Source organism: Bradysia coprophila, unplaced genomic scaffold, assembly GCF_014529535.1.
Source record: "Bradysia coprophila strain Holo2 unplaced genomic scaffold, BU_Bcop_v1 contig_350, whole genome shotgun sequence".
NCBI lineage: Eukaryota > Metazoa > Arthropoda > Insecta > Diptera > Sciaridae > Bradysia > Bradysia coprophila.
Window position 1 is genome coordinate 10,222,689 of NW_023503608.1, and position 11,963 is coordinate 10,234,651.

Below are 11,963 nucleotides of genomic sequence, written 5' to 3' on the forward strand. Positions count from 1 at the left end.
AGCGGAAATTGGGTTTTAAGAAACCGTTCCTCCGTTTGCTCTTCTTAATAATAAATTTCTTGTAAAATCTTTGCAACTTCTATTCTCGAAGCATTTTAAATTAAACGAAAATTTTCCTATGTATTAATCAAGGCCGAACAGAGTGAGATGAGCCACCTCGTAGACGAATTTGTCACCACTTCAGACCTTAAATAAACACATAGCACCCATTACAAAGAAAACAGTTCATTCGGAACGCCGTGACCTTTTAATCCTCAACTAAAAGCGTCGCTTCCAACCTTACAATGAAATCAAAAGTATTAAAATATACATAAACTCGAGTGTGTCTCATTTACGCGAACATCGATATTTAGCTCCTATTCGTTTGTTAACAACGAAAATTTAAGAGAAGAAAAAAATGAAATGCTGTAACCATATGACAATAAATGGCAGACATACATAATATTTTAAAGTGGTGTATTGTGCGTTGTGTTTAACAATTTTCCATATACCAGCCAAATTTAAATATTAAAACTAAAAAATAAAATTGTAATTTAACTTAACAGCCATCGTTATTGTTCTAAACATACCATATAGTAACATTAAATGTGTGCTGTATATGTATCGTCATATAACTCATATTATATATTGTGTATCAGTTCGTCTTTGCGATATTATTCATTTCACACCTGAAGATTCAAGGCAAAGGTATAAAATTCATTGTCGATAGCTGAACCAAAACTAGTCGATTTTTGAAAACTGCGCGGTAAACACGTTATAAAACACAAGGAGAGTACACGATTAATAAATTGATTTGTTAATTGGAAAAGGTGTGTTTTGATTCGATTTAATTATTATTATTTCAGTGAGCAATATTTTACGATTAAAATTCTTTAAGCAACTGGAAAAATCAATGAAACGAATAAAGTGTAAAAAGGACTATCTTCCGTAAAACGAATGTGAGAAACAAGAAATTGTGTCGATCCTATCGTTAGCCAAGTTAAATCGCTTAAATTAAATGTGTTCTAAATAATATCAAATTATACAAAGGACTGTCCTGGCCTGTGCCAAATTTACAAAATAAATAAATTGAATTGTTCTGACTTTTTTCTTCGAATTGAACGAAACAAACAAGCGACAACAGAAGTATCATTCACCAGAAAAATTTCTATTCGCCAATTCGTAAATTGGCTAATTTACTGAACAAATAATGGGACAAACGAAGCAAATGTAATGTTTTGCAAAGACTGTTTGAATTTAAAATAAACACAAAAAATGTGCTAATATTCGGGCATATTGCTAAAAAGGCTCACTACCAAATTAAAGTGTTGATGTCATTATATAACATAAAAGCTAACAAAAAACTAAGGAAAATTTCGAAAATATAAACGAATCAAAGTATTTCTTTGAAAGATTATCCATATCGAATGTCCGTGCAGCGTAACTAAAACGGGCAAAAACAGCCTATTCAAATAGCAGATTTTCAACGGATAACAATCAATGGCTAATATGCTGTGATATATTCATAGCTTCATCACGATCGGCATTATTTTATTATTAATTTTTTTTTTTAAACACTTCATTCAAGTACATACATGCATCCAAAGGACGTACGTTTATACATGAACGAAGCATGTAAATTAGGTGGTTATGCCGTAAATAGACCGCATTTTTATTAATAAATTCTCATCGCAAAAATTACTGTCTTTGAGACTTAAATAAAGTGCGCAATTATCTAATGAGCAATAATTGAAAACAATTAGCTCGGAGGTTCTTTTCATTAAAATTGTACCTGTATGTCGATTTTGCGCTTCATTTTGATGATTATCGGTTCGAAACAATTTTATGTTTATAATAATAGAAATCAGCCCTGCAGGATTTTACACATAAATTTCAGCGTTCTGTTGAATACTCTGTTACAGCAAACACATTTTGCGTAAAACAGTTTTTAACAATGGAAGGAAATCCTGTCGTCATCAATGAGCGAATCTTCAAAGAAATCTTTGGAATCTTCCATATTTAAATCAAAAATCGGCAATATCAACGCACTTCAAGAATAAGTGGTACACTTGCGGAATTTTGAAAACCGACACATTTTCTATTTCGTCGTTTAGTGTTTTTTTGTAAATTTTGCATGTAGAAAAATGGAGAAACGAGGAGTAAAACACAGAAACAGAAAATGTGTCGGTTTTCAAAATTCCGTGTGTGTACTCTAAATAGAGTACTGAAACTGGACAGTGTATCAAACAATTTGTATCAAACACTATAAAAAAATGTAGAACCAAGTTTCATACAAAATACTACTCTATTTGGCAGCTGTCATTAGAATCACTGTTCCTCGAAGTGCGCTGGCAATATCTACTAGGATGAAGCTGTTTCTCAGTCTTGGTGGTTTGTGTCACCAAAGCGACGTCTTAAGGCGTGATTTTTGGTTTTCCGTCTTTTGATTTTGACACACAAAATACTCTAATACATCGCTAACTATTTGAGAATTCTAAATATTCTACTAGAGGAGAAAAAGATTCATAGACTCACTGTCTTAGTCTTGTCGAAGTGGTAATTGAATTTATACTTGGTCAATGAAAACAAAAGTGCGACTCTAGTTAATGACGTCTTATGTTGGAAATTAATGATCTAATCTAAAAACTGTTTGATTATATATATCTAAGCGGCCATAAAATGTGCTACCAAACGGTTTAATCAACAAAATTCAAAAATTTTTAGCACATCCAAACTAAGAGGCGAATACGCTAATTTAAGAAACAAGCCCATTGCATATCCATTTATTACATTCACATAAATTATTTTGCAAATATTTAAACTGAAATGTACTTTAACTTGCTTGTTGTTCAATTAATAGTGTTCTTCAATATTCATATTTCAGTCACGTGAATGTTATGCACTCAAAGAATTAGGGAAGCTTACAAAGTGAAAAAAAATCTTTGGAGTTCAATAATTTTCTGTTTGGATTAATATAAACAAAATATAAAAGCAGGATCGGGTTCAGGGACCCTGGATCGGGGTACAGTTACTCAGAACAGAAATGATTAGATTTTTCCGTTTTAGTTCATGTTAGGACCGTTCGTTCATTACTCAATCAACATTTCATATGTCGACAACGTTACAAGTAAACAATAGTGAAGGAAACGTTAACGCGGGTCAAGTAATAGATTTTTGGTGAAACATTATTCGATATTTTTAACAAATGAAGAGACAGATTCACGGCAGAGTAAAATAAACCAGGCAGGAGCGGTTCATTTTCGAAACGTCAAATAAGGGACCTAATACACTGTATGAAAATGAACTCAAATGAATACTGACATTTTATTCGCAAAAAATATAGGGCTACTAGATTATTCAGGTCCCTAGTGAAATCAGCGCTCCTGCCTGGTTATCTTTACTCTGTCGTGGACAGATTAGATGATTACATGGTAATGTGATTGCCAATTGTACAAAGTTTGAACAAAAAAAAAATACAGTATTCAAAAATGCCTTTAACAGCGTGGAGAGAGACGAAATGTTGAAAAACATCAGATTGAAGTCACCATCAATATATCCGTTCATGTGGCAATGCTACTCATCACAGGCCCGGACTGGCCATATGGTGAATTCGGGGAATTCCCGATGGGCCTTTTGGATTTTTGTATGAGAATTTTTAATTTGTGGGCCTTTTTAAATTGAGTTGCATGGAGGATGGGCTTTTTCGAGCCAGTCCGGTACTGACTCATCACCATCAATTCTATTCTTCGGAAACGATCAGATAATGTCCGAAGTTGGAGCACAACAAGGCGACCCTTGTGGACCTTTGGCTTTTTCATTAATAATTCAACCGATTATTGAAAATTTGTTATCAGAGCTAAACATATGGTATATGGTATGGTATTTAGATGATGGCACATTAGGAGGACAGCCGGATACAGTTCTGAATGATTTGAAATTAATAATAGAGGAATGTCGTAACATCGGTTTGGAGATCAACCCCTCAAAATGTGAGTTGTTTTTCTGTGGTGATCGGATGGAATCAGTAGTTCAAGATTTCGAAGCAATATCTGCTGGTATCAAAATTGTAACCGATGATTTGGAACTTTTGGGAGCACCAATTTCTGAGGGATCAGAAGATTATACCGACGCTCTAAATGAATGGTCGCTAGTGTCCGAATCACTTCCAGATGTAAAGATTTATCAAAATGAATGGGATGATTTACTTATGTCAGACAAAATGGAATCATTCAATTTTCAATCGAATAAAGACAAGGCAAGACACCTAGCATCTTTACACAACGAGTCAAATGCATGGCTGTCAGCTTTACCTTCCAAATTCGTTGGCACGTTTTTGGACAACAACACGTTCCGAATCTCTACAGCTCTTCGTATTGGTTCCGATATTTGTAAAACACACAAATGCATTTGTGGTGATATAGTATCAACCGATGGAACACACGGACTAAGCTGTTCAAAAAGGGCAGGCCGTCTACCTCTTCATGCAGATCTGAACACAATCATATAAAACGCTCTACATTCGGCTATCATTCCTTCGAGAAAAGAACCACCAGGAATGTTTCGTGATGATGGGAAGAGAGTTGACGGAGTAACCCTTGTGCCATGGAGTCGTGGTCAAATGCTCGTTTGGGATGCTACATGTTCCGACACACTTGCACCATCTTATTTGAATATGTCATCTTCTAAAAGTGGGTCGGTCGCAGAATTAGCAGCAAAAAATAAACATCGAAAATACAAAGGACTACTGGAGCAGAACTTCTTGATCCTTCCATTTGCTGTGGAATCTTTGGGGGTATGGTCTTTAGAGACGATAGATTTTATCAACAAACTAGGCAAAAAAATATCACAAGCAACGGGAGAAAGAAAATCAAAGACGTATCTAAAACAACGGATAAGTTTAGCCATTCAAAGAAACAATGCTGCGAGTGTAATGGCTACATTCGATACGTCGGAAAATATGAACGAGATATTTTATATTTTGTAAACGCTTTATTTCTTGTAAAAAAAAACGTTTTGTAATAAAAAAAAAAAAAAGGAAATACAGTATCGAACTTGAGGTTGTTCCTGTCGAGTGGTCTTTTCCTTTTGCTAAAGCTATGCATAAACGTCTGCGAATTACATATTTAATTCATGACAAAAACCACTCATCTGTCAGTTTTAACGAGTATAAATTTATGTTCAACGATTAATTTCAGATGATTGTATAAGGAGACGTTCGTGAAACAATTGTATGCTCAATAAATCAAAAATCAGTCATGAATCCTGTGCTGATAATTTTGCAAGCCTTAATTCTAACTTCAAATGCACAACGAAGCTCTTTCCCACTACCAGACGTAACGCCTGCCGAGAGACAATTTAAAGTGTATGTAGTCTACAATCCTTCCTCATCCTTCCTACTCTCTAACTTTTCTTCCATCACCGATACAGTGTCTATGAATGGGACACCATTGAATTCGCATATGGCAGCGATATAGAGCGTGCAAATGCAATTTATTCAAACTATTACATACCGCAGAACAATATCATTTCGGATATTAAAGCGTTCGCTAATCGCCTTTATGTCACTCTACCGAGAATGAGACCCGGAGTGCCGGCAACATTGGGATGGATGATTTCGCCAGGTGATAATGGACGAACTGATCCTGAAATTGAACCGTTCCCGTCGTGGGAAATGAACGAGGTAGGAAATTGCTCTGCGCTGCAATTTGTGCAAGGCATTGCGGTTGACACGGACGGTATAATGTGGGTAATTGATTCCGGAAGGGTTGATACACTATCTCAAGGTAAGGATTAGAAGAGTTGTTTCGATTGTGAAAAAAAATCTGTATTCCGTCTATTACAAAAGGATCAACAAGACACTTGAATTGCCAACCGAAACTATTGTTGTTGGATCTTAAGCGGAATGGTTCCATCATTCATCGATATCACTTCCCAGACGATGTGGCAGCTCGAGGCAACAACTATTTGAACAGAATTGTTATTGATGACGCATCTGGTGGATTTGCTTACATTACCGATAACAGTGGTGCTGATCCAGGTTAATTACACTCTCTTTGCTATTGAACCTGATTATTCTTTGACTTTCCGGTTAATTTCAGGAATCGTTGTTTATTCAAGACGTCTGAACCGATCATGGAAAGTTAGGGAAAACAACTCGATGCGAGCCGCTCAAAATGCTAGAGAATTTTCGGTCAACGGAACAGATCTCAATTTTGCTATTCATATTAATGGTATCGCTCTCGGTCCATACTACAACCCTGACACAGGAACCAGTTCGTCCGCGACAGCTCCGTCGTACAATGCTCTAAACGACAACTATGAAAGAAATGTCTATTACTCTCCGTTAACCAGTTACCACCTGTACTCGATACCAGCATCATTGCTCCGTGATCCAGACTTTGCTCGGCGATCAACGCCTCGCGATGTTCTGCAGGCCGTTACAGACTTGGGATTAAAAATTTCACAAACCGATGGAATGATTATGGATAATCGAGGCATATTGTACTATGGTTTGTTGAAGGAGCACGCCTTAGCTCAATGGGATTCGTACAAACCGTTCAGTTTAGACAATCAGTTGATCATAGCTAAAGATGACAACTACATTCAGTGGACGGATGGTATGACCTTCGATGAGGAAGGATATTTGTACATTGTGGTGAATCGTTTGCACAACTTTGTCGCCGGACTTTTGCGTCCGAATGATATCAATTTCAGAATCCTGAGAGCAAAAACAGGAACGCTCAGCTATGTGTATACGAATAGTTTCGGTGCACGTAATCCGCTAAACGACAATATACTGAACAGGGGTATATTCATAAACGATGTACTGGAAAATGGTTTGGGCATATCGTCAACACCGACATTTAGTTCATTGGAGGGTCGCAATGGATACGGTAGAAGTTCAGCGAGTGGATTGTCTCTTTGTGGAAGTATTACGCTTGGATTGGCCGCTATAGTTCTTCTGCAATTTAAACACATTTGAGGTTACTATCGCGAAATCTTAGTTGTATGTAAAATGCTGTCTTATAACATTTCCGCGTGCGTCTATTTATATAGAGAAGGTGTGTGCTCGTACAGGCATTTACTTTAAGTAAGTCATAGTATTCTTGTCTCAACAATACGGAATTCAACACAATAATGTAACTATTAAGGTGAACAATTTAATCTCTACATCAGACGACACACAATGTTCTGTTCTAGCCTTCATTTCCATTTCTTGGAGTATCTTAAAAGTGATTGAATTTGAGATGTTTTGTAAATATTTTAATGTTCGTTAAATATGACTAAGTTACCAAAAATCGAATAAAATTTTCTATAAACGATTATGATAAGAGGAAATGTCTTTTCAATCAAAAACTCAGGCTCGTACGGGTCACATGGTGTAATTGGCCCGATTACGCCTTTTGGTTTTATCAATGAAAATTCCTATGTTGGCTTGTCTCACTTAATTTTAAAGTTTTTTGACATGGATGTGTCGTTTTTAGAGTACGACTTTGCGCCCAATGCGTCAATGTGCAAGTCTCTTTAACAACGGCTGATATCAATATCAGATGAAGCAACGCACCCCAAGAACTTCTCATATAAATTCAGTTTTTTATGTTGCCACTGTGTTCCATACAAAATAAGAGGCCGATAATGACCGTTAAAAAATCTGTTCTTGTGCCTGTTATTAGAGTGCGATGGATGAAGTGAAGAGGGTATCGTTTACAAAAATATTTCTGTAACGTGTGAATTATTATCCATTTCACATAATTTGTTAGATCTATTCATCTGGCATCGATTGCAGCGACAGAAATTAACAATGATCTCTTGTAAATGTTGTCTTTAGCAAAATGTAAGTTGAAATAGGTGAAGTAAAAGATTCTGTATAATCGGAGATATTTTACAGGAAAGTACTTATTTATCAGACTGATTTTGTTGCGGTACGTATGCTGTTTTGAAAACGTTAATAGTATCTAAAATATCCAATAACTCTTTTTTTTTGTAACATCCTGATTAATTGCTATATACTGAACGAACGTCGTCAATAATTAATTGATCCACTCAGTGGAAGCACACTCAAAATCGCTAAACATTTCAAACTAAAAAAAAATTGTGTACAAACAAAACAACATAACAACTATAGATTAATACACCTACGATCTTGATGCGGCAGTAAAGTCTCACTTAACATGCACGATCATATATTTAATTCCTTAACATAATTTATATTTATATAACTCATTTATTTTGCTCATTTTAAATTACTTCAGTTTTATGGGATTCGATTATCGATCACGTAATGTTTTAACAACTAAATGTTTTATCTATTTTATTAAAATATAATCTGGGTCTTTTTGAGATAAAGAAGGTCAGTCAATCAGAACCAATTGATTCGACATCGAATTAACGATACGTAGATGTGTGAGCATATATATATGGGGTATCATTAGTAGCGGAATTATAACTATACGTACCACAAGACAAACAATGATCTGAATAATAAGCATAAATTAATGATTACGGTGCTGTGTATATATTAAGGAGTAGTAAGATTTTCGATATGATAATCATTTCTAACAAAATAATTTTATTTTGCTAATTTTGCTCTGTATTTCGCTTTTTAATTGCTTTCAGCTTTATACAACTAAATAATGAGAGCTTTTAAACGTACAGTATAATTTTCAAATCAATGAATAAATAAACAGATAGAACTTCTCATTTAATGTTCCAAGAAGACTGCCAAGTTCATCACATGAATCACAAAATATTGTGAATGAATGACTAAATCAATAATTGGCTACTATTAAAATAATGATACGAACAGAGCGTTCTTTATGTTAGCACTTTGCAGCACCTATGTCATACATGCGACGAACGATGAAAATTAAAACAAAGGTTCTTAGAGACCAACTTTTTACACAAGACCTAAATGTTCTGAGTTGTAAAGATTCTGAACTGGTGGCTCTTTAAACATACACAATACAATAGAATGGGAAGAAAACAATGCCCCTGTTGAATCTGTAGAATTAAATGTATATGATATGAGTGCGTTAACGGCTCATTTGTTATGGACAACTATAACGAAAATAAGCGATGAGCTCTGGCTGCTCTGGCTTGCATTGTTTTACCTACAATGATACAAAATGTCTTTTAAAACAGATGAAGTAAAAGATTCTGTTTCAAACACTAGAAGCTACTACGAACAAATACAGTAACAGATTCAATGATTATAACCATGATTGATTGCCGTTTATGAAATATAAATTTAGAGTGGTTCGATATTGTACAACAACACAAAGCTGTAGAAAAATCTAAGCCACTGACGATTCCAAATGGTTTCCCGATAAAAAAAAGAGATTTATTCAAAACTCTAGCAGAAAAAAAAAGAATTGATCGCAGGAAAAAGTAAATTCGATCGCAAAATACATTTTTCGTGTACAAATGTGATTAAAATTTAAAACCTGGCCAGCAGTTCCTGCTATCCTGAGAACATAGAAGTATTTCCAAAATTATTAAGAAAAACAGATTTTCCTTCTATCAATACCCTTTCTAGCAAAAAAGCCTCGCTTTGAAGCTGTCAAAATACCACCTTATTCCTTTGTTTGTACAATCAAACACTGTTGATTAATTTCTGATTTTACATGTAAAATGCAAAAGATACGTTGCATTTTTACCATATTAATAAATGTAGTTTAGGTTGCTTCTATTCAATTCTCTTTGACTGTCGATCAATTCCTGTTTTTCAGCAATCAATTCCTCTTTTTCTTGTCTAAAAGAATGAGACACATCTGCTAGGAATTTCCCACTCTATGGACGAAATTCCTATGTTATAGGAATTATCTTGCACCGGACCATTCTATGATAGTAACGGACAGCGAGTTTCAGAAATGGATGCAAATTCGAGGGTGTTTTCCCAATGAAAGTCTATAGGTATGGTCTAATGTCAAGATGTGTATGGAGCGGAGGAAATAGCGATTTCATATAAAGAAATTCACCTCTCAACGATTTACATTGAAAGGTGAGTTTGTTTATATAAAATCGCTATTTCCTCCGGTTTGTAAGGACAGACCAGACCTGGTTTGTACATTCATTGTGTTTTCACAGACACTGAAAATTATAAATGGTTGCAAACTCGATCTAGATCATCTAGCTAGAAACTAAAAGTAAAACTATGGATAGCGTTTGTGCCACAAAAGGAAAATTTATAATTTTTAGGTCAAACACTATAGATCGAGTCCGCACCCATAGTATAGAAACTCACCATCTGAGATTTATTTAATCCTTTACTGCTAGTATTGCTTTGCTTTTGATCCAAAATCGTTTACGGTATTTCAACCTACTAGTTACATAAGAAAACATGAAAATTCTCAACTTTAAACTGACTCATTCTCTACATTTATAAAATGAACGTACCGAAGGTGATGCCGCCAACAATTCAAAAATGGCAGTGTTCTTTTTCAAGGAAGGTAATGAAGAGCACGTCTTTACGAAACCCAAATTTAAATGTCAAGTTACGTCAATATAAAATCTACCCATTTTTATCTTAACGCTGCCTCGGGAAAAAGTTGACTGATTTGCGTATTCTGAATTGAAAATGACACTATTTCTTAAATTAATACACCGAACCCCGTTAAGGACATCCAGCCAATTTTATGCCTCCATCTGTAAATGTAGCACAAATGCTTCGTTCTTGCAATATGGTAAGGATTTATGTCTGTGGTTATGTATTTTTATACCGCACGCCGGGGAAACCAAAGTGAAAATATTGTTTTGAATTCATGTTCTACACAGGCAAGGATCCTGGTCCAAAGTTTACTGACACGGAAACTCAAAAACTACTGAAATCGATAACCCGTCCTCAGTTGAGCAAGATATTCAGAAAACAACCGAGAGAAGTCAATGTCGTTGATCACAAAATGATGACCACTGAACAAATCGAAGAACAACTAAAAGCTTCCATTGAGAAGGCTGAGCATCTACTACAGATGCCGCCTATTGTCAAGGTAAAGTTTTATTATTTTTTGTTTATATTCGGCCGTATGTTCAAGTTCACCCTTCCCATACAGATCCAGCAAGAGTACACCAAAGTAATATCGAAAGATCCGGGAATTGACTCATTCAGTGCGAGCAAGTACGTAATCACCGACATCACATACGGTATCGATGACTCTGAGCGTATGATTGTCGTGAGGCAAGTCGACGGAACGTTGGAATATGCTGATGCAGCGATTCGTAAACGGATCAATCAAATCTATTTTCCTCAGCAAGGTCGGAAAATTCGATTGCCGCGTATGTTCGAACCGGATAATTTGAAACGCTGTCTCGACCGACACGCATACGAATTTGTATTGGATCGAATGTGTGTACAATTCGAACCCTACGAGCAAGAGTTCCACGATATATCGAGTCAAGTGTTCCAGCATATCAACAGCACCAAGCAATTTGATATTCTTCGATCGACTAGACACTTCGGACCGATGAGCTTCTTTCTCGCTTGGCATAAACTGATTGACGATTTGGTGATTGAAATGGTCGAACGAGACTTTCTACAAAATGCCGTTGAACTCATTTGCTTGATGTACAATTTGAATGGCATTCAGTACGACAAAGCCATTCTGGACGAACTAGATCAAATCAGCCATTCTAATAAATTGGAAAATGTAGATGCATTTTCTATTGCGAAAGCTGGTTTGGTGCAGGATTTGAACGAAACGGTTGGAAAGTCTGCCGAGCAGTTCAAAACGGACGAGATTTGCTACAAATTTATTGATAATTTTTGCCAGTCGCATGGCATCAAGAAGAGTCAGATTAGCCTGTGCCTACAATTGTACAAAGATAGTAACGAGGAGAAGAAACGATTGCTGGAAGGTTTGAAGAAGGCGCACGGTATTGTTAGTTAAGAGTGTGCCGTTTTTATTTTAGAATTAACATCGTAAATTGGAGGTAAGAAAATGAAAAATCAGTTTTTTTTCCTATTAAAGCAACTGAATGTTTATTTGGAA

The 11,963-nt window shown here is 35.6% G+C and overlaps 2 protein-coding genes across 3 annotated transcripts; both read left to right on the top strand.

Annotated features, from left to right (window-relative positions):
* The first annotated feature begins 451 nt into the window (after positions 1 to 451).
* Positions 452 to 7,310, top strand: LOC119080883 (protein yellow-like). Of its 2 annotated transcripts, none has more exons than XM_037189461.1 (5): positions 452 to 687; positions 5,175 to 5,341; positions 5,407 to 5,762; positions 5,825 to 6,016; positions 6,078 to 7,310. In XM_037189461.1, exons 2-5 carry the CDS (start codon positions 5,235 to 5,237, stop codon positions 6,959 to 6,961), a joined length of 1,539 nt encoding a protein of 512 aa, XP_037045356.1. In that variant the 5' UTR covers positions 452 to 687; positions 5,175 to 5,234; the 3' UTR covers positions 6,962 to 7,310. The 2 variants fall into 2 exon arrangements, with proteins under 2 accessions (XP_037045356.1, XP_037045355.1); XM_037189460.1 differs by having other exon boundaries at positions 652 to 809.
* A 3,173-nt stretch (positions 7,311 to 10,483) lies between these two features.
* LOC119080887 (28S ribosomal protein S22, mitochondrial) lies at positions 10,484 to 11,963 on the top strand. Its single transcript, XM_037189466.1, has 3 exons — positions 10,484 to 10,661; positions 10,753 to 10,964; positions 11,028 to 11,963. Exons 1-3 carry the CDS (start codon positions 10,556 to 10,558, stop codon positions 11,859 to 11,861), a joined length of 1,152 nt encoding a protein of 383 aa, XP_037045361.1. The 5' UTR covers positions 10,484 to 10,555; the 3' UTR covers positions 11,862 to 11,963.

Excerpts from the sequence above, each read along its gene's own strand:
- LOC119080883 (XM_037189461.1), top strand. The coding sequence starts at position 5,235 with ATGAATCCTGTGCTGATAATTTTGCAAGCCTTAATTCTAACTTCAAAT. Across the intron at positions 5,342-5,406 it reads GCCGAGAGACAATTTAAAGT|TGTCTATGAATGGGACACCA; the intron begins GTATGTAGTCTA and ends TCACCGATACAG. Across the intron at positions 5,763-5,824 it reads GGTTGATACACTATCTCAAG|GATCAACAAGACACTTGAAT; the intron begins GTAAGGATTAGA and ends CTATTACAAAAG.
- LOC119080887 (XM_037189466.1), top strand. The coding sequence starts at position 10,556 with ATGACACTATTTCTTAAATTAATACACCGAACCCCGTTAAGGACATCC. Across the intron at positions 10,662-10,752 it reads TGCTTCGTTCTTGCAATATG|GCAAGGATCCTGGTCCAAAG; the intron begins GTAAGGATTTAT and ends TGTTCTACACAG. Across the intron at positions 10,965-11,027 it reads AGATGCCGCCTATTGTCAAG|ATCCAGCAAGAGTACACCAA; the intron begins GTAAAGTTTTAT and ends CTTCCCATACAG.